This window comes from Somniosus microcephalus, unplaced genomic scaffold, assembly GCF_052327205.1.
Source record: "Somniosus microcephalus isolate GS21.2 unplaced genomic scaffold, FLI_Smic_1.0 unresolved_chr1, whole genome shotgun sequence".
Lineage (NCBI taxonomy): Eukaryota > Metazoa > Chordata > Chondrichthyes > Squaliformes > Somniosidae > Somniosus > Somniosus microcephalus.
In genome coordinates, this window is record NW_028225179.1 from 11,138,742 (window position 1) to 11,160,828 (window position 22,087).

Below are 22,087 nucleotides of genomic sequence, written 5' to 3' on the forward strand. Positions count from 1 at the left end.
TGTATCTAACCCGTGCTGTACCTGCCCTGGGAGTGTTTGATGGGACTGTGTAGAGGGAGCTGTACTCTGTATCTAACCCGTGCTGTACCAGCCCTGGGAGTGTTTGATGGGTAGTGTAGAGGGAGCTTTACTCTGTATCTAACCCTGTGATGTACCTGCCCCAGGAGTGTTTGATGGGACAGTGTAGAGGGAGCTTTACTCTGTATCTAACCCGTGCTGTACCAGCCCTGGGAGTGTTTGATGGGTAGTGTAGAGGGAGCTTTACTCTGTATCTAACCCGTGCTGTACCAGCCCTGGGAGTGTTTGATGGGACAGTGTAGAGGGAGCTTTACTCTGTATCTAACCTGTGCTGTACCTGCCCTGGGAGTGTTTGATGGGACAGTGTAGAGGGAGCTTTACTCTGTATCTAATGCGTGCTGTACCTGCCCTGGGAGTGTTTGATGGGACAGTGTAGAGGGAGCTTTACTCTGTATCTAACCCGTGCTGTACCTGCCCTGGGAGTGTTTGATGTTGACACCAGGTGCTGAGAATGTTAAAATGTTCCTTTCCCCACAGTGACATCCAGCACCTTCATGAGCACAAAAATTCACTTCAAGAAAGTAACACAAACCCATCAGCTTCTCCCCTGGACACCGACATTGAGGGGACAGGGAATGTCTGTAACAAGTCATCAATTAGCTCTTGGCTTATCTTAGAAACAAGGCCTCAATAGACTGGGTGTTTCAAACAAAGCTGATTTATTGATACAGAATATTAAAATCCAGTCCAGTTATTGGGGTTTTAATATCCACGAAATATAAGATGGTCACCAATAAATCCAGGAGGGAATTCAGGAGAAACTTGTTTACCCAGAGAGTGGTGAGAATGTGGAACTCGCCACCACAAAGAGTAGTTGAGGCTAAAAGTACAGATGCATTTAAGGGGAAGCTGCATGAGTGTGTAAGGAATAGGAGGATATGTTGATCGGGTTAATTGAAGTAGGGTGGGTGTGGGGCATAAACACCGGCATGGACCAGTTGGGTTGAATGTCCTGATTCTGTGCTGTACATTCTATGTAACACCAAGAACAGTCAAAAGAAGGGAATCATAGAAACATAGAAGATAGGAGCAGGAGTAGGCCATTCGGCCCCTCGAGCCTGCTCCGCCATTTAATGAGATCATGGCTGATCATCCAAACTCAGTACCCGGTCCCTGCCTTCTCCCCATATCCCTTGATCCCTTTAGCCTTAAGAAATATATCCAACTCCTTCTTGAATATATTTAATGAATTGGCCTCTACTGCCTTCTGTGGTAGAGAATTCCACAGGTTCACCACTCTCTGGGTGAAGAAATTCCTCTCATCTCTGTCCTAAATGGCTTACCCCTTATCCTTAGACTGTGACCCCTGGTTCTGGACTCACCCACCATCGGGAACATCCTTCCTGCATCTAGTCTGTCTAGTCCTGTTAGAATTTTATAAGTTTCGATGAGATCACCTCTCATTCTTCTAAACTCCAGCGAGTATAAGCCCAGTCGACCCAAACTTTCCTCATACATCATTCCTGCCATCCCAGATATCAGTCTGGTGAATCTTAGCTGCACTCATGGCAAGAACATCCTTCCTCAGATAAGGTGACCAAAACTGCACACAATACTCAAGATGTGGTCTCACCAAGGCTCTGTACAACTGCAGCAAGACATCCTTGTTCCTGTACTCAAACCCTCTCACTACGAAGGCCAACATACCATTTGCCTTCTTAACTGCCTGCTGCAACGGCATGCTTACCTTCAGCGACTGGTGCACAAGGACACCCAGGTCTCGTTGCACTTCCCCTTCTCCCAATCTATTGCTGTTCAGATAATTATCTGCCTCCCTGTTTTTGCCACCAAAGTGGATAACTTCGCATTTATCCATGTTATACTGCATCGGTCAGGCATCTGCCCAATCACCCAACCTGTCCAAATCATATTGGAGTTTCTCAACATCCTCCTCACAGCACACACGCCCACCCAGCTTTGTGTTGTCTGCAAACTTGGAGATATTACATCTAGTTCCCTCGTCTAGATCATTAATATATATTGTGAATAGCTGGCGTCCTAGGACCGATCCCTGCGGTACCCCACTAGTCACTGCCTGCCACTCGGAAAAAGACCCGTTTATTCCAACTCTTTGCTTTCTGTCTGCCAACCAGTTCTCTATCCAAGTCAGTACCTTGCCCCCAATCCCATGTGCCTTAACTTTACACGCTAATCTCTTATGCGGGACCTTACCGAAAGCCTTCTGAAAGTCCAAATACACCACATCCACTGGTTCTCCCTTATCTATTCTACCAGTTACATCCTCAAAACATTCCAGTAGATTAGTCACGCACGATTTACCTTTTGTAAATCCATGTTGACTTTGTCTGATCCTGTCACTGTTTTCCAAGTGCTCTGCTATTACATCTTTTATAATGGACTCTAGCATTTTCCCCACTACCGATGTCAGGCTTACCGGTCTATAAGTCCCTGTTTTCTCTCTACCACCTTTTTTGAACAGTGGGGTAACATTAGCTACCCTCCAATCCATGGGAACTGTTCCAGTGTCTATAGAATCATCAGCACAGCAGTTATATAATTTTTTTGATATATATAAATGACCTGGATATTGGAATTCAGTGTAGAATTTCTAAATTTGCCGATGACACCAAACTTGGGGGTGTGACAAACAGTGAGGATGACACCAATCAACTGCAACAGGACATAGAAAGGCTAGCAGAATGGGCAGACAAGTGGCAGGTGGAATTTAATACAGAGAAGTGTGAGGTGATGCATTTTGGCAGAAGGAACAGGGAGAGGCAATATACACTTAATGGCACAGTTTTACAGAGTGTGCAGGGACAGAGGGACCTGGGAGTTAATGTGCATAGGTCCCTGAAGGTGGCGGGACATATTGAGAGAGTGGTTAGCAAAGCATATGGGATCTTGGGCTTCATAAATAGAGGTATTGAGTACAAAAGTAGAGAAGTTATACTAAAACTTTATAAAGCACTGGTTAGGCCACAACTTGAGTATTGCATCCAGTTCTTGTCACCAAACTTTAGGAAGGATGTGAAGGCCCTTGAGAGGGTGCAGAGGAGATTTACCAGAATGGTTCCGGGGATGGGGGATCTTAGCTACAAGGACAGGTTGGAGAAGCTGGATTTGTTTTCATTAGAGCAAAGGAGGTTGCGGTGTGATTTGATAGAGGTGTACTAGATTATGACGGGTTTGGATAGGCTAGACGGGGAAAGGCTGTGCCCACTAGTTGATGGTACAAGGACTAGGGGACACAGATTTAAGGTTATGGGCAAGTGATACGGGGGGATGTGAGCAAAAACTTTTTTACGCAGCGAGTGGTGAGGACCTGGAACTTGGTGCCGACGGAAGTGGTGGAAGCGGAGACACTCAATGTTTTCAAGGGGAGGCTGGATAGGCACTTGAGGGAAATAAACTTGCAGGGCTACGGGGATAGAGCGGGGGATTGGGAGTGACTGGATTGCTCTACAGAGAGCTGGCACGGACTTGATGGGCCGAATGGCCTCCTTCTGTGCCGTTATGACTCTATGACTGTGACTGGAACCGTGTGAACGCGCTGGTGTCTCAGTAGGCTGGAGTACTGAGCGAATCCCTTCTCACACACGGAGCAGGTGAATGGCCTCTCCCCAGTGTGAACTCGCTGGTGCATCAGCAGGTTGGAGGACTGAGTGAATCCCTTCCCACATACAGAGCAGGTGAATGGCCTCTCTCCAGTGTGGACTTGCTTGTGTGTCAGTAGGTGGGATGGCCAAGTGAATCTCTTCCCACACACAGAGCAGGTGAACGGCCTCTCCCCAGTGTGAACTCGCTGGTGTCCCATCAGATCCCCAGAGCTTTTAAAGCTCTTCCCACAGTCAGGACATTTAAACGGCCTCTCATCAGTGTGAACTCGCTGGTGTCTCAACAGGTGGGGTGATCGAGTGAATTCCTTCCCACACATGGAGCAGGTGAATGGCCTCTCCCCAGTGTGAACTCGCTGGTGTGCCACCAGGCTTGATGACTGAGTGAATCCCTTCCCACACACGGAGCACGTGAATGGCCTCTCCCCAGTGTGAACTCGCTGGTGTCCATTCAAAATCCCAGCGCTTTTAAAGCTCATTCCACAGTCAGAACATTTAAATGGTCTCTCATCAGTGTGAACTCGCTGGTGTCCCAACAGGTGGGATGACTGAGTGAATCCCTTCCCACACACGGAGCAGGTAAATGGCCTCTCCCCAGTGTGAACTCGCTGGTGTCCCAACAGGTGGGATGACTGAGTGAATCCCTTCCCACACACGGAGCAGGTAAATGGCCTCTCCCCAGTGTGAACTCGCTGGTGTCCCAACAGGTGGGATGACTGAGTGAATCCCTTCCCACACACGGAGCAGGTGAATGTCCTCTCCCCGGTGTGAACTCGCTGGTGTCCGTTCAGAGTGCTGGAGCTTTTAAAGCTCATGCCACAGACAGAACATATAAATGGTCTCTGATCAGAGTGAACTCGCTGGTGTTGCTTCAGATCCCAAGAGGTTTTAAAGCTCTTCCCACAGGCAGAACAGTTAAATGGTCTCGTATCAGTGTGAACTCGCTGGTGTGCCTGTAGGTGGGATGGCCGAATGAATCCCTTCCCACACACGGAGCAGGTGAATGGTCTCTTTCCTGCTCTCTCCAGCTGGTGTCCCTTCAGCTCCTGGGACATTTGAAAGCTTTTCCCACAGTCGGAATGTTTCACCGGCCTCTCCCCAGTGTGAACTCGCTGGTGTGCCAGCAGATTCGAGGGCCGAGTGAATCTCTTCCCACACAGGGAGCAGGTGAACAGAATCTCTCCTGCTCTCTCCAGCTGGTGTCTCTTCAGCTCCTGGGACCTTTTAAATCTCTTCCCACAGTCAGAACATTTAATCGGTCTCTCATCACTGTGAACAAGCTGGTGTCTCAGGAGGGTGGAAGAATGAGTGAATCACATCAAAAATACAGAGCAGGTCAACAGTCTCTCATCGGTGTGGACAAGCTGGTGTCTTAGCAGCACGGATGGTGCAATTAATCCCTTCCACACACGGGGCCGGTGAACAGTTTCTCCCCAGTGTGTAGCCACTGTTGTCGCTTCAAGTACTTGTAGATTTTGAAGCTCTTCCCACACTCAGAACATTTAAAAGGTCTGTCATCAGTGTGAACTCACGGGTGTGCCAGCAGATTGGATGAGCGACTGAATCAGGTCCTGAGGAATCACGTAACTCTGTCAGATCTTGAGGTGCTGTTTGGTTTGAGCTTCCTGTCTGTAAATGCTCCACTTCTAAAACCCTGTAAAAGGTGTGTAGAAAGGGTAAGGGGGGGAAGCAGGAATCTTTTTTGGCTTATTTTGCCTCAAAGAACAAACAGGGCAGAGCCGGTCCCACTGGTGTCCTGCCGTGCCCACAATAACCAGCGGGCCAGAAACAGCCCAATCCACCTCACTGACTTGGCCCTAAAGTCAAATCAAGTCTCATCAAAGTCTCATCAAATGACATCCTTTGTGACTGTGACAAAGGTAAACTATCCCTCCTCATCCTTCCTGACTTGTCTGCAGCCTTTGACACGGTTGACCACTCCATCCTTCTCCCAACGCCTCTCCACCGTCGTCCAGCTGGGTGGGACTGCACTCGCCTGGTTCCATTCTTATCTATCTAATCGTAGCCACAGAATCACCTGCAACGGCTTCTCTTCCCGCTCCCGAATCGTTACCTCTGGTGTCCCCCAAGGATCTATCCTTGGGCCCCTCCTATTTCTCATCTAAATGCTGCCCCTTGGTGACATCATCTGAAAACACAGCATCAGTTTCCACATGTACGCTGACAACATCCAGCTCTACCTCACCACCACTTCTCTCGACCCCTCCACGATCTCTAATCCGGTTCTGGGTGAGCAGAAATTTTCTCCAATTAAATATTGGGAAGACTAAAGCAATTGTTTTCAGTCCCTTGCCACTGACTCCATCCCTCTCCCTAACATCCCTCTGAGGCTGAACCACACTGTTAACAACCTTGGTGTCATATCTGACCCTGAAATGAGCTTCCGAACACATATCCGCAGTATAACAAAGACCACCTACTTCCACCTCGGTAACATCGCCCATCTCCACCCCTGCCTCAGCTCATCCGCTGCTGAAACCCTCACCCGGGCCTTTGTTAGCTCTAGACTCGACTATTCCAACACACTCCTGGCTGGCCTCCCACATTCTACCCCACGTAAACTTGAGGTGATCCAAAACTACCCATGTCGTAACTCAACACCAAGTCCCATTCACCCATCACCCCTGTGCTCACTGACCTACATTGGCTCCCGGTTAAGCAATGCTTCGATTTCAAAATTCTCATCCTTGTTTTCAAATCCCTCCATGGCCTTACCCCTCCCTATCTTAGTTATTCCCTTCAGACTCACAACCACCCGCCCCCCGCGATAGAATCACAGAAAAATAATGACACGGAAGGAGGCCATTCGGCCCATCTTGTCCGTGCCAACCGATTAAGTGCTATCCACACTAATCCCACTTTCCAGCACTTGGTCCGTGGCCTTGTAGGTTACGGCACTTCAAGTGCATATCCAAGTACTTTTAAAATGTGATGAGAGTTTCTGCCTCTACCACCCTGTCAGGCAGTGAGTTCCAGACCCCCACCACCCTCTGGGTGAAAACATTTCTCCTCAACTCCCCTCTAAACCTCCGACCAATTACTTTAAATCTACGCCCCCTGGTTGTGGACCCCTCTGCCAAGGGAAATAGGTCCTTCCTATCTCGGCCCCTCAGAATTTTATACACCTCAATCAGGTCTCCCCTCAGCCTCCTTGGTTCCAAAGAAAACAACCTCCTCCCCACCAAGACATCTGCGTTCCTCCAATTCTGCCCTCTTGAGCATCCCTGATTATAATCAGTGGCCGTGTCTTCTGTTGCCTCGGCCCTAAGCTCTGGAATTCCCTCCCTGAACCTCTCCACCTCTCTTTCATAGAAAATAGGAGCAGGAGTCGGCCATTCGGCCCCTCGAGCCTGCTCCGCCATTCAGTGAGATCATGGCTGATCACCCAAACTCAGTACCCGGTCCCTGCCTTCTCCCCATATCCCTTGATCCCTTTAGCCTTAAGAAATATATCTAACTCCTACTTGAATATATTTAATGAATTGGCCTCCACTGCCTTCTGTGGTAGAGAATTCCACAGGTTCACCACTCTCTGGGTGAAGAAATTCCTCCTCATTTCTGTCCTAAATGGCTTACCCCTTATCCTTAGACTGTGACCCCAGCTGTTCACAATATATATTAATGATCTGGACGAGGGAATTGGATGTAATATCTCCAAATTTGCAGACGACACAAAGCTGGGAGGGAGGGTAAGCTGTGAGGAGGATGTCGTGAAACTCCAGTATGATTTGGACAGGTTGGGTGATTGGGCAGAAACATGGCAAATGCACTATAATGTGGATAAATGTGAGGTTATCCACTTTGGTGGCAAAAACAGGAAGGCATATTATTATTTGAATGACAATAGATTGGGAGAAGGGGAAGTGCAAAGAGACCTGGGTGTTATTGTGCACCAGTCGCTGAAGGTAAGCATGCAGGTGCAGCAGGCGGTTAAGAAGGCAAATGGTATGTTGGCCATTGTTGCAAGAGGGTTCGAGTACAGGAACAAGGATGTCTTGCTACAGTTGTACAGGGCCTTGGTGAGACCGCACCTTGAGTATTGTGTGCAGTTTTGGTCACCTTACCTGAGGAAGGACGTTCTTGCCATGGAGGGAGTGCAGCGAAGATTCACCAGGCTGATACCTGGGATGGCAGGAATGACGTATGAGGAGAGATTGTGTCGATTGGGCTTATACTCACTGGAGTTTAGAAGATTGAGAGGGGATCTCATCAAAACCTATAAAATTCTGTCAGGTCTCGACAGACTAGATGCAGGAAGGATGTTTCTGATGGCCGAGGAGTCCAGAACCAGGGGTCACAGTCTAACGATAAGGGGTAGGCCATTTAGGACTGAAATGGGGAGGAATCTCTTCACCCAGAGAGTGGTGAACCCGTGGAATTCTCTGCAACAGAGGGCAGTGGAGGCCAATTCATTAAATATATTCAAGAAAGAGTTGGATATATTTCTTGAGGCTAAAGGGATCAAGCGGTATGGGGAGAAAGCAGGGACAGGGTACTGAATTTGGATGATCAGCCATGATCTCATTGAATGGCGGAGCAGGCTCAAAGGGCCGAATGGCCTACTCCTGCTCCTATCTTCTATGTTTCTATGACCCCTGGTTCTGGACTCCTCTGCCATCGGGAACATCCTTCCTGCATCTAATCTGTCTAGTCCTGTTAGAATTTTATAAGTTTCAGTGAGATCCTCTCTCATTCTTCTGAATTCAAGAGAATACATGCCTAGTTTACTCAATCTCTTCTCATACGACAGTCCCGCTATCCCAGGAATCAATCTCGTGAACCTTCATTGCACTCCCTCTATGGCAAGTATATCCTTCCTTAGGTAAGGAGACCAAAATTGTACACAGTACTCCAGGTGTGGTCTCACCAAGGCCCTATATAATTGGAGTAAGACTTCTTTACTCCTGTACTTATATATTTCTTAAGGCTAAAGGGATATGGGGAGAAGGCAGGGACAGGGTACTGAATTTGGATGATCAGCCATGATCTCACTGAATGGGGGAACAGGCTCGAGGGGCCGAATGGCCTAATCCTGCTCCTATCTTCTATGTTTCTATGTATTCAATCTTTCCTTGTAGCTGAAATTCTCCAGTCCTGGCAACATCTTCGAAAATCTCCCGTCTCGATCAGTGACATCTTTCCTGCAATGGGGCGAGCAGAACTGCACGCAGCACTCTAGCCGGTGGCCTAACTGGTGTTTTGTACAGTTCAAGCAGAACCTCCCTGCTCTTACATGATAGAGAAAGAGGCACTGCCCCTTTAAATACCTGGGGGGCACCCATTCCCCTTTAAATGGCCAAGCAATTTTTTTTGTTGAAAAGGGGCCGCAGTCCCCTTTGACTCACCTCCCCCACCCCAAATACTCACAAGAGAGAGAGAGAGAGGAGGAAGAATGCTGGTCTTTGTCCCTTTAAAAGTGTCTGCCCACCAAAATGTTCACAGCACCAGGGCTCTTTGTTCTGGATAAAAGTCGAAAAGAGAAAAGGTTTACTTATTTTTAAATGAATGCAGTTGATGAATAGCCTTGCAATAAAGGTAATGCAAAGGAATAAACACTCAGAAGCTGGGGTTTTTTCCACCCCCTCCTCCCCTTCCCTTTAACAGCTCCTGCAGCCAATGAAAGCAGGAAAGCGGCCTGCAGCCCACCGAGGTCCCGCCCCGCCATTGGTTGGAGGACCGTCAGCCCGCCCGGTCCTCCCAGAGTTTTCCGCACTCCTGATTGGCGGGCGCGTCGCGTCAATCACCCCCCCCTCCGATTACGCGCTGACGCCAGCACGCAACGCCCAGGGGTCGGTTGGATCGGCGCACGCCACCGCAAGGTAAAAAAAGACACCCCACACAAATGAGGAAAAACAAGAATAATAGTCGCACTTTAGAGGGGAGGAGGTTGGGGGAATTAATGAGTGTTTTCAATTTGTTTCTCAAAAAAAAATATTTGAAAAGCTTCCCAACGGTGCGAGCCGGGCTGCGCATGCGCTCCAGCCGGCCTTTGACACGCCCACGTGGGACCGGGGGCCGGACACGCCCACTTGCCTTCCCCTGCACCAATCACAGCGCGGGCAGGCGCAACACGAGGCTGCCAGTGGGCCTGCGTGGGGTCTCCGGGGAGCAGACAGAAGGCCGGGGACGTGGCGGAATCAGCGGCCGGGGTAAAGTAATGTGTTGGGGAATCGATTTAAATCGAGGTGAGGCGGAGAGCGAGATTATAAAGTAAAATACGAGAAAAACCAAACCTGAGAGTCGGGCGGGACCTCCGCGGACGCCGAACGGAGCGATTGAACCGCGCGGGGTGGCGGAGTAAGCCTGAGCAATGTGATTCTGACTGACGGGAACGCTGACCAATAGCACGAGGGCGGGTCCGGGTCCTCCAACCAATGGCGGCGCGGCTAGGGGGCGGGACCTTCCTCCCCGGCGCTGAGGCTGGGGCCCGATTGTGACGTCATCACAGGAAGAGGCCTGTCGGCGGTCTGGTCCTCCAACCAATGGCGGCGCGGCTAGGGGGCGGGGCCTCCTCTCCAGCTCAGGTGCACTGGGGCCGATTGTGACGCGCTGTCCCCAGGTGAGAGCAGCTCAGGCAGCACAGAGCTGGGGCTGGAATCTGGGAGAGGGGCCGCAGGCAGCACAGAGCTGGGGCTGGAATCTGGGAGAGGGGCCGCAGGCAGCACAGAGCTGGGGCTGGAATCTGGGAGAGGGGCCGCAGGCAGCACAGAGCTGGGGCTGGAATCTGGGAGAGGGGCCGCAGGCAGCACAGAGCTGGGGCTGGAATCTGGGAGAGGGGCCGCAGGCAGCACAGAGCTGGGGCTGGAATCTGGGAGAGGGGCCGCGGGCAGCGGGCCTGGCAAAGGGGCACAAGCTTCACAATACAAGCTGCTTTCAAATGCACAATTGTTTCCTACAGACAGCCTTGGTCACTCTGCAAAAAACACTGTTTAACAATTCATCATAACTCCCCTGCTTTAGGAGAGGCGTAGAGTGCAAAAAGCAAGGAAGTTATGATGAAACTGTGTAAAAGACTGGAGTCAGCTGTGGCTCAGTGGATAGCAGAGTCAGAAGGTTGTGGGTTCAAATCCCGCTCCAGGGACTTGAGCACATAAAGCGAGGCTGACACTCCAGTGCGGTACTGAGGGAGTGCTGCACTGTCGGAGGGGCAGTACTGAGGGAGCTCTGCGCTGTCGGAGGGGCAGTACTGACGGAGCGCTGCATTGTCGGAGGGGCAGTACTGAGGGAGCACCGCACTGTCGGCGGGGCAGTACTGAGGGAGCGCAGCACTGTCGGCGGGGCAGTGCTGCGGGAGCGCTGCATTGTCGGAGGGTCAGTACTGAGGGAGTGCCGCGCTGTCGGAGGGGCAGTACTGAGGGAGCGCCACGCTGTTGGAGGGGCAGTATTGAGGGAGCTCCGCACTGTCAGAGGGGCAGTACTGCGGAAGCGCCGCAATGTCGGAGGGACAGTACTGAGGGAGCGCCGCATTGTCGGAGGGGCAGTAATGAAGGAGCGCTGCAGTGTCGGAGGTGCTGTCTTACAGATGAGACGTTAAACCGAGGCCCACGTCTGCCCCCTCGGGTGGATGTAAAAGATCCCGTGATGCTATTTCAAAGAAGTTATCCCCGGTGTTTTGAGCCCAATATTTATCCCTCAATCAATCAACATGATGAAAAAACATTATCTGGTCATTATCACATTGCTGTTTGTGGGAGCTTGCTGTGCGCAAATTGGCTGCCGCGTTTCCCACATTACAACAGTGAATAGACTGGGATCAGCTACTTGTAGGAAAATCCGCATCGGAGCAATGGGAGGCTTTCAGAAGGGAGATTGAGATCATACAATGGCAACATGTTCCCGTAAAGGTCAAGGGTGGTTCCAAAAACCACAGGGAACCTTGGATGTCAGGGGATATACGAAAATGGATTAGAAAAAAAAGGAGGGCTTTTGGCAGATACAAAAGGCTAAAGACGGAGGAAGCCCTAGAGGAGTACAAAAAGTGCAAGGGGATACTTAAAAAAAGAAATTAGGAGATCAAGGAGGGGCCATGAAATAACACTGGCGAGCAAAATAAAGGAAAATCCTAAGATGCTTTATAAGTATATTAAGGGTAAGAGGATAACTAGGGAAAAAATAGGGCCCATTAGGGACAAAAGTGGCAATCTTTTGTGTGGAGCCGGAAGATGTAGGAGGGGTTCTAAATGAATTTTTTGCATCTGTTTTCACTATGGAGAGGGACAATGTAGACATAGAAATAGGGCGGGGGGACTGTGATATGCTCGAACATATTAACATCGAGAGGGAGGAGGTATTGGCGGTTTTAGCAGGCCTAAAAATGGATAAATCCCCAGGCCCGGACGAAATGTATCCCAGGCTGCTGTGTGAGGCAAAGGAAGAGATTGTGGGGGCTCTAACACATATATTCAGAACCTCTCTGGCCACAGGGGATGTGCCAGAGGACTGGAGAACCGCTAATGTAGTACCATTATTCAAGAAGGGGAGTAGGGAAAAACCGGGGAACTACAGGCCAGTGAGCCTAACATCAGTGGTAGGAAAATTATTGGAAAAAATTCTGAGGGACAAAATTAGTCTCCACTTGGAGAGGCAAGGATTAATCAGGGACAGTCAACATGGCTTTGTCAAGGGAAGATCATGTCTGACTAATTTGATTGAATTTTTTGAGGGGTGACTAGGTGTGTGGCTGAGGGTAACGCAGTGGATGTGGTATACATGGATTTCAGTAAGGCCTTCGATAAAGTCCCGCACAGGAGACTGGTCAAGAAGGTAAGAGCCCATGGAATCCAGGGTGCCTTGGCACATTGGATACAAAACTGGCTTAGTGGCAGAAGGCAGAGGGTGATGGTCGAAGGTTGTTTTTGTGACTGGAAGCCTGTGGCCAGTGGGGTACCACAGGGATCGGTGCTGGGTCCCTTGCTGTTTGTGGTCTACATTAATGACTTGGATATGAATCTAAAAGGTATGATCAGTAAGTTCGCGGATGATACAAAAATTGGTAGGGTGGTAAATAGCGAGGAGGGTAGTCTCAGTCTGCAGGACGATATAGATGGGTTGGTCAGATGGGCGGAACAGTGGCAAATGGAATTTAACCCGGAAAAGTGCGAGGTGATGCACTTTGGGGGGACTAACAAGGCAAGGGAATACACAATGAATGGTAAGACCCTAGGCAAGACGGAGGGTCAGAGGGATCTGGGTGTGCAAGTACACAGATCCCTGAAGGCGGCGGAACAGGTGGATAAGGTGGTAAAAAAGGCATATGGGATACTTGCCTTCATTAGCCGAGGCATAGAATATAAGAGCAAGGAGGTTATGATGGAGCTGTATAAAACACTGGTTAGGCCACAGCTGGAATACTGTGTGCAGTTCTGGTCGCCACACTACAGGAAGGATGTGATAGCTTTGGAGAGGGTGCAGAGGAGATTCACCAGGATGTTACCAGGGCTGGAGCGCTTCAGCTATGAAGAGAGACTGGGCAGATTGGGTTTGTTTTCCTTGGAGCAGAGGAGGCTGAGGGGGGACATGATTGAGGTGTACAAAATTATGAGGGGCATAGATAGGATGGATACTAAGGAGCTTTTTCCCCTTAGTAGAGGGGTCAATAACTAGGGGGCATAGATTCAAGGTAAAGGGCGGGAGGTTTAGAGGGGATTTGAGAAAGAACTTTTTCACCCAGAGGGTGGTTGGAGTCTGGAACTCACTGCCTGAAAGGGTTGTGGAGGCTGGAACCCTCACAACATTCAAGAAGCATTTGGATGAGCACTTGAAATGCCATAGCATACAAGGCTACGAACCAAATGCTGGAATATGGGATTAGATTAGACAGGGCGTGATGGCCGGCGCGGACACGATGGGCCGAAGGGCCTCTATCCGTGCTGTATAACTCTATGACTCTAAAAGTACTTCATTGGCTGTAAAGCGCTTTGGGACGTCCGGTGGTCGTGAAAGGCAGTTAAGAAGGCAAATGGTATGCTGGCCTTCATTACGAGAGGATTTGAGTACAGGAGTAAAGAAGTCTTACTCCAATTATATCTTCTTCTTTCTTCTTAGGCAGTCCCTCGGAACCGAGGATGGCTTGCTTCCACATTAAAAATGAGTTCTCAGGTGTAAGGGTAAACCGGGAGAGCTTCTTCTCCCCGAGACGGACCCTCTGATATAAAGGGTCGACTGGATCCATGTTTATCTGTAATTTAAACAGAGGTCTGGTCGTGTTCCGAGCTCTTTCCCCTAGAGGAGAGGGGTCACAGTCGAATGTTAAATGGTTTCACCTGGGTCCATTGCTTCCATCGCATACCCATCGGTTCCTGTAGACAAACACACGTATCACTTGTCATTAATACAGTACATGGCCCCATCCAACGGGCCCCATTCCCTTTCTTCCGATAACTTGCGTCATTACTTGCTGACCTATTCTGGGCAACTCGTCTGGTTTAAGTCCAGCATTCTGCCTTTCTAGATCTTTAATCTGTTGTTGGTTCCTTACTTCTTTATTTAGTGCTTGTACCTCCTGATTTATTTGTACTAAGTATCACCTTAATCTATCTTGCACTGGTCCTGGTTCACCAGTCGCTGAAGGTAAGCATGCAGGTGAAGCAGGCGGTTAAGAAGGCAAATGGTATGTTGGCCTTCGTAGCGAGAGGGTTTGAGTACAGGAACAAGGATGTCTTGCTGCAGTTGTACAGGGCCTTGGTGAGACCACACCTTGAGTATTGTGTGCAGTTTTGGTTGCCTTATCTGAGGAAGGATGTTCTTGCCATGCAGGGAGTGCAGCGAAGATTCACCAGGCTGATACCTGGGATGGCAGGAATGACGTATGAGGAGAGATTGGGTCGATTGGACTTATATTCGCAGGAGTTTAGAAGAATGAGAGGGGATCGCATTGAAACTTATAAAATTCTAACAGGACTAGACAGACGAGATGCAGGAAGGATGTTCCCGATGGTCGGGGAGTCCAGGACCAGGGGTCACAGTCGAAGGATAAGGGGTAGGCCATTTGGGACTGAGATGAGGAAGAATTTATTCACCCAGAGAGTGGTGAACCTGCGGAATTCTCTACCACAGAAGGCAGTAGAGACCAATTAATTAAATATATTCAAGAAGGAATTGGATATATTTCTTAAGGCTAAAGGGATCAGTGGTAGGAAAATTATTGGAAAAAATCCTGAGGGACAAAATTTGTCTCCACTTGGAGAGGCAAGGATTAATCAGGGATAGTCAACATGGCTTTGTCAAGGGAAGATCATGTCTGACTAATTTGATTGAATTTTTTGAGGGGGTGACTAGGTGTGTGGATGAGGGTAACGCAGTGGATGTGGTATACATGGATTTCAGTAAGGCCTTCGATAAAGTCCCGCACAGGAGACTGGTCAAGAAGGTAAGAGCCCATGGAATCCAGGGTGCCTTGGCACATTGGATACAAAACTGGCTTAGTGGCAGAAGGCAGAGGGTGATGGTCGAAGGTTGTTTTTGTGACTGGAAGCCTGTGGCCAGTGGGGTACCACAGGGATCGGTGCTGGGTCCCTTGCTGTTTGTGGTCTACATTAATGACTTGGATATGAATGTAAAGGGTATGATCAGTAAGTTCGCGGATGATACAAAAATTGGTAGGGTGGTAAATAGCGAGGAGGGTAGCCTCAGTCTGCAGGACGATATAGATGGGTTGGTCAGATGGGCGGAACAGTGGCAAATGGAATTTAACCCGGAAAAGTGCGAGGTGATGCACTTTGGGGGGACTAACAAGGCAAAGGAATACACAATGAATGGAAAGACCCTAGGCAAGACGGAGGGTCAGAGGGATCTGGGTGTGCAAGTACACAGATCCCTGAAGGCGGCGGAACAGGTGGATAAGGTGGTAAAAAAGGCATATGGGATACTTGCCTTCATTAGCCGAGGCACAGAATATAAGAGCAAGGAGGTTATGATGGAGCTGTATAAAACACTGGTTAGGCCACAGCTGGAATACTGTGTGCAGTTCTGGTCGCCACACTACAGGAAGGATGTGATCACGTTAGAGAGGGTGCAGAGGAGGTTCACCAGGATGTTACCAGGGCTGGAGCGCTGCGGCTATGAAGAGAGACTGGGCAGATTGGGTTTGTTTTCCTTGGAGCAGAGGAGGCTGAGGGGGGACATGATTGAGGTGTACAAAATTATGAGGGGCATAGATAGGATGGATGCTGAGGAGCTTTTTCCCTTAGTAGAGGGGTCAATAACTAGGGGGCATAGATTCAAGGTAAAGGGCGGGAGGTTTAGAGGGGATTTGAGAAAGAACCTTTTCACCCAGAGGGTGGTTGGAGTCTGGAACTCACTGCCTGAAAGGGTTGTGGAGGCAGAAACCCTCACAACATTCAAGAAGCATTTGGATGTGCACTTGAAATGCCATAGCATACAAGGCTACGGGCCAAATGCTGGAATATGGGATTAGATTAGGCAGGGCTTGATGGCCGGCGCGGACACGATGGGCCGAAGGGCCTCTATCCGTGCTGTATTACTCTATGACTCTATGAGAAGGCAGGGACAGGGTACTGAATTTGGATGATCAGCCATGATCTCATTGAATGGCGGAGCAGGCTCGAGAGGCCGAATGGCCTACTCCTGCTCCTATCTTCTATGTTTCTAACTCTTTGCTTCCTGTCTGCCAACCAGTTCTTTATCCAAGTCAATACCTTACCCCCAATCCCATGTGCCTTAACTTTGCACGCTAATCTCTTATGCGGGACCTTATCGAAAGCCTTCTGAAAGTCCAAATACACCACATCCACTGGTTCTCCCTTATCTATTCTACCAGTTACATCCTCAAAAAATTCCAGTAGATTAATCAAGCACGATTTACCTTTTGTAAATCCATGTTGACTTTGTCCGATCCTGCCACTGTTTTCCAAGTGTTCTGCTATTATATCCTTTATAATGGACTCTAGCATTTTCCCCACTACCGATGGGTATGCGATGGAAGCAATGGACCCAGGTATAATTGCCCGTTTTCTCTCTACCACCTGTTTTGAATAGTGGGGTAACATTAGCTACCCTCCAATCCATGGGAACTGTTCCAGAGTCTATAGAATTTTGGAAGATGACCAGCAATTCTGTCCCTCTAGTGCTACTTGTCTCTCCCAGTCCTCTCTTCACCTTGTTTCTCCTCTCTAACGTTTCATCCTGGTGCCCATCCCCCTGTCAAATTAATTTAAACCCTCCCCCACAGCACTAGTTAACCGTCCCATGAGGACATTGGTCCCAGCTCTGTTGAGGTGCAACCCGTCCACCTTGGACAGGTCCCTCCTGCCCCAGAACTGGTCCCTCCTGCCCCAGGAATCTGAAGTCCTGCAATATTTCTCTTTCAGGTACTTCTCCAATTCCCTTTTGAAAGCGGTGATTGAATCTGCCTCCACCACCCTTTCAGGCAGTGCATTCCAGATCCTAACCACTCGCTGCGTAAAAAAGTTTTTCCTCATGTCGCCTTTGGTTCTTTTGTCAATCACCTTAAATCTGTGTCCTCTGGTTCTCGACCCCTCTGCCAATTGGAAGAGTTTCTCTCTATCTACTCTGTCCAGACCCCTCTTGATTTTGAACACCTCTATCAAATCTCCTCTCAATCTTCTCTGCTCCAAGGAGAACAACTCCAGCTTCTCCAGTCTATCAATGTAACTGAAGTCCCTCATCCCTGGAATCATTCTCGTAAATCTTTTCTGCACCCTCTCTAAGGCCTTCACATCCTTCCTAAAGTGCGGTGCCCAGAATTGGACACAATACTCCAGTTGAGGCCGAACCAGTGTTTTATACAGTTTCATCATAATTTCACGCTTTTGTACTCTATACCTCTATTCATGAAGCCCAGGTTCCCGTATGCTTTTTTAACTGCTTTCTCAACCTGCCCTGCCACCTTCAATGATTTGTGCACACATACCCCCAGGTCTCTCTGTTCATGCACCCACTTTAGGATTGTACCCTTTAGTTTATATTTCCTCTCCTCATTCTTTCTACCAAAATGTATCACTTCACATATTTCTGCATTAAATTTAATCTGCCACGTGTCCGCCCATTCCACCAGCCTGTCTATGTCCACTTGAAGTCTATCACTATCTTCCTCACTGTTCACTATACTTCCAAGTTTTGTGTCATCTGCAAATTTTGAAATTGTGCCTTGTACACCCACATCCAAGTCTTTAATATAGATCAAGAAAAGCAGTGGTCCTAGAACCGACCCCTGGGGAACACCACTGTGTACCTTCCTCCAGTCTGAAAAACAACCGTTCACCACTACTCTCTGTTTCCTGTCACTTAGCCAATTCCCTATCCATGCAGCCACTGTCCCTTTTACTCCATGGGCTTCAACTTTGCTGGTCAGCCTATTATGTGGCACTTTGTCGAACGCCTTGGAAATCCATGCACACCACGTCAACCGCAGTGCCCTCATCAACCCTCTCTGTTACCTCATCAAAAAACTCCATCAAGTTGGTTAAACACGATTTGCCTTTAATAAATCCGTGCTGGCTTTCCTTAATTAATCCACACTGTTAGTTTTGTCCCTGATTTTTGTTTCTAAAAGCTTCCCCACGACCGAGGTCAAACTGACTGGCCCGTGGTTGCTGGGTTTGTCCTTACACCCTTTTTTGAACAAGGGTGTGACATTTGCAATTCTCCGGTCCTCTGGCACCAGCCCAGTTTCTAATGAGGATTTGGAAGGTTATGGCCAGTACCTCCGCAATTTCTTCCTTCACTTCCCTCAGCGTACTAGGATGCTTCCCATCCGGTCCTGGTGACTTATCGACTTTAAGTACAGCCAGCCTTTCTAGTACCTTGTCTTTATCAATTTTATCCCATCCAGTATCTCCTCGACCTCCTCCTTCACTATGTCTATGGCAGCATCTTCTTCCTTGGTGAAGACAGATGCAAAGTGCTGATTTAGTACCTCAGCCTTACCCTCTGCCTCCGTGCGTAGGTCTCCTTTTTGGTCCCTAATTGGCCCCACCCCTCCTCTAACTACCAGTTTACTATTTATATGCCTACAGAAGACTTTTGGATTACCTTTTATGTTAGCTGCCATTCTATTCTCATGCTCTCTCTTTGCCCCTCGTATTTTCTTTTTCACTTCTCCGCTGAACTTTGTATATTTAACCTGATTCTCAGATGTATTCTCGACCTGACATCTGTCACACACGCTCTGTTTCTGCTTCATCTTGCTCTCTCTCTCTTTCGTCATCCAGGGCGCTCTGACTTTAGTTGCCCTACATTTCCCCTTAGTGGGAATGTATCTCAACTGTACCCGAATTATTTCCTCTTTAAAGGCAGCCCATTGTTCCTCTACAGTTTTTCCTGCCAATTTTTGATTCCAATTTACCTGGGCCAGATCCATTCTCACCCCACTGAAATTGGCCTTGCCCCACGGTGCAGTGGATGCGCTCTAGACTGCACTCTCCCCCCGAGGTGTCGTCACCCTTACCGGGATTCAGCACTGAAAACCGGTTTGAGAGCGCCGCACTCCCGGGGGATTCCTGCACTGCCTTGCTTCCTCAAACCCTGCTGGGCGGCCACCCAGTTACAATTCCCACAAACTCTCTGTGGCTGCAGGGTGACCACCTCCTGGAATGTGCGCTCCAGGAACCTCTCAGCCTCCCATCTGCCCGGCAGTGACTCCAGCCGCTCCACAAGCTCAGAGACCCTGAGCTCGAGTTCCAGCCACTGGAGGCGCTTCCTGCACACGCAGTTCACCAGGACACGTGAAACGTCCCGGAGTTCCCGCATGGCACAGGAATTGCAGCCATCGGTCGCATTGTTTGGCTTAAAATCTGTCTACTTAAGCTATAGATATATATGATGTGAGTTTAGTGTCCCCTTACCCCTGTTTATTATTCAATCAGTGATTACCCCTTTGCTAGGCCCGCTGCCTGCGGCCCCTCTCCCAGATTCCAGCCCCAGCTCTGTGCTGACTGAGCTGCTCTCACCTGGGGACAGCGCGTCACAATCGGCCCCAGCGCACCTGAGCTGGAGAGGAGGCCCCGCCCCCTTGCCGCGCCGCCATTGGTTGGAGGACCCGCCACCAGTCAGCTCCGCCCGCGCTCTTCCTATTGGTCAACGCTCCTGTCAGTCACAGGCCCCGTGATCACGTGCTGCGGTTCACTCCGCCCTCTCGCAAAACTCACTTTCCCTCACTGATTGCGGCTCTTCACCAACACCGACTTTACAATGAAAGCCCCACGCGGCAGCCTGGAGCTCAGGGGCCCAGCGCGCAGGCGCGGGGGAGGATGATTGACAGGGGCCCAGGGTGTGTGCTGAGCATGCGCGGTGCGGGCCGGGTGCCTGTGGAGCACGAGAGGGCGGGGCCATGGGGCACATGCGCGGGGTCAGCCACAACTCAGTGCGGCGGCCGGAGCGCTTTCTGGAGCGTGGGGGCTTGTGGGGATTGCAGCCGCCATTACTGTTGATACATTCAACCAACCTGTGCAGCAGCTGGGGCCTGAAAATCAGCTTCACTGCCCCTGGGCGGGGATAGGGGGACATGAGATGACATTCTCCCTCTTACCCCCTTTCTACACTCCTTTTACAGGGTTTTAGAAGTGAAGCATTTACAGACAGGAAGCTCAGACCATGATCTGACAGAGTCGCTCTATTCATCGGGACCTGAACATCATCAGCTTCTGCACGTGGAAGGAGAGAGCAGCGATCACAGCACGGCCGGTGTGTGTCCTGTGCAGGCGCAGTGTGGGCCGCCGGATAAATCCCCCTCAGAATCTTATATGTTTCAATCAGATCACCTCCCATTCTTCTAAACTCCAATGAGTATAGGCCCAACCTGCTCAACCTTTCCTCATACGTCAACCCCTTCATCCCAGGAATCAACCCAGTGAACCTTCTCTGAACTGCCTCCAATGCAAGTAAATCCTTCCTTAAATATGGAGACCACAACTGTACGCAGTACTCCAGGTGCGGTCTCACCAGCGCCCTGTACAGTTGTAGCAAGACTTCCCTACTGTTATACTCCATCCCCCTTGCAATAAAGGCCAACATTCCATGAGCCTCCCTAATTCCTTGCTGTACCTACATGCTAACTTTTTGTGTTACTGTTGAATCTGTGTTGACTGCCCTATCAGGCAGTGCATTCCAAATCCGAACCACCCGTTGCAGAAGAAAAGTTTTTCCTCCCGTCGCCTCTGGTTCTTTGACCAATCACCTTCAATCCAAGCCCTCTTGTGATTGGACCTTCCGCCATTGGAAACAGTTTCTCTTTATTTACTATTTAAACCCTTCATGATTTTTACCGCCTATCAAATCTCATCTTGGCCTTCTCTGCTCTCAGGAGAATAACCCCAGCTTCTCCAGTCTATCCACGGAACTGTCATCCCTCATCCCTGGAACCATTCTGGTAAATATCTCTGCACCCTCTCCAAAGCCTTCACATCCTTCCTAAAGTGTGCTGCCCAGAATTGGACTCAATATTGCCCTGGGGCTGAACTCGTGTTTTATAAAGGTTTAGCATAACTTCCTGGCTTTTGTACTCTCTGCCTCTATTTATAAAGCCCAGGACCCCATGAGCTTTATTAACTGCTTTGTTAACCTGTCCTGCCACCTTTAAAGAATTGAGCACAAGCTCCCTTGTAGCACCCACTTTAAAATTGTACCATTTAGCAGGTATTTTCTCTCCTCATCCGAGCAAAATGTATCAGCTCACACTTTTCTGTATTGAATTTTATCTACACTCCTTTTACAGGGTTTTAGAAGTGGAGCATTTACAGGCAGGAAGCTCAGACCAAACATCACGTCAAGAACAGACAGAGTCGCTCAATTCATCAGGACCTGATTCAATCGCTCCTCCAATCTGCTGGCACCCCAGAGAGTTCACACTGATGAGAGACCTTTTAAATGTTCTGAGTGTGGGAAGAGCTTCAAAATCTACAAGTACCCAAAGAGACACCAGTGGCTACACACTGGGGAGAGGCCGTTCACCGGCCCCGTGTGTGGAAGGGATTCACTCAGTCATCCGCTCCGATGATACACCAGCAAATTCACACTGGGGAGAGGCCGGTGAAACAGTCCGACTGTGGGAAAAGCTTTCAAATGTCCCAGGAGCTGAAGGGACACCAGCTGGAGAGAGCAGGAAAGAGGCCGTTCACCTGCTCTGTGTGTGGGAAGGGATTCGCTCAGTCATCCCACCTACTGACACACCAGCAAGTTCACACTGATGAGAGACCGTTTACATGTTCTGTCTGTGGGATGAGCTTTAAAAGCTCCAGGAATCTGAGCGGACACCAGCGAGTTCACACTGATGAGAGACCATTTAACTGTTCTGCCTGTGGGAAGAGCTTTAAAACCTCTGAGGATCTGAAGCAACACCAGCGAGTCCACTCCGATCAGAGGTCATTTACATGTTCTGTCTGTGGGATGAGCTTTAAAAGCTCCAGGAATCTGAGCGGACACCAGCAAGTTCA

The 22,087-nt window shown here is 49.4% G+C and overlaps 1 protein-coding gene across 1 annotated transcript; it reads right to left on the reverse strand.

Moving 5' to 3' along the window:
* Positions 1-3,110: 3,110 nt before the first annotated feature.
* On the reverse strand, positions 3,111-4,711 carry LOC147093431 (uncharacterized). The gene has a single exon (XM_085974209.1). The coding sequence runs from the start codon at positions 4,709-4,711 to the stop codon at positions 3,554-3,556; it is 1,158 nt and encodes a 385-aa protein (XP_085830335.1). The 3' UTR covers positions 3,111-3,553.
* Positions 4,712-22,087: the final 17,376 nt, after the last annotated feature.

Bases quoted from the DNA above. Each gene is read 5' to 3' on its own strand.
- LOC147093431 (XM_085974209.1), bottom strand. From the start codon at position 4,711: ATGTCCCAGGAGCTGAAGGGACACCAGCTGGAGAGAGCAGGAAAGAGA.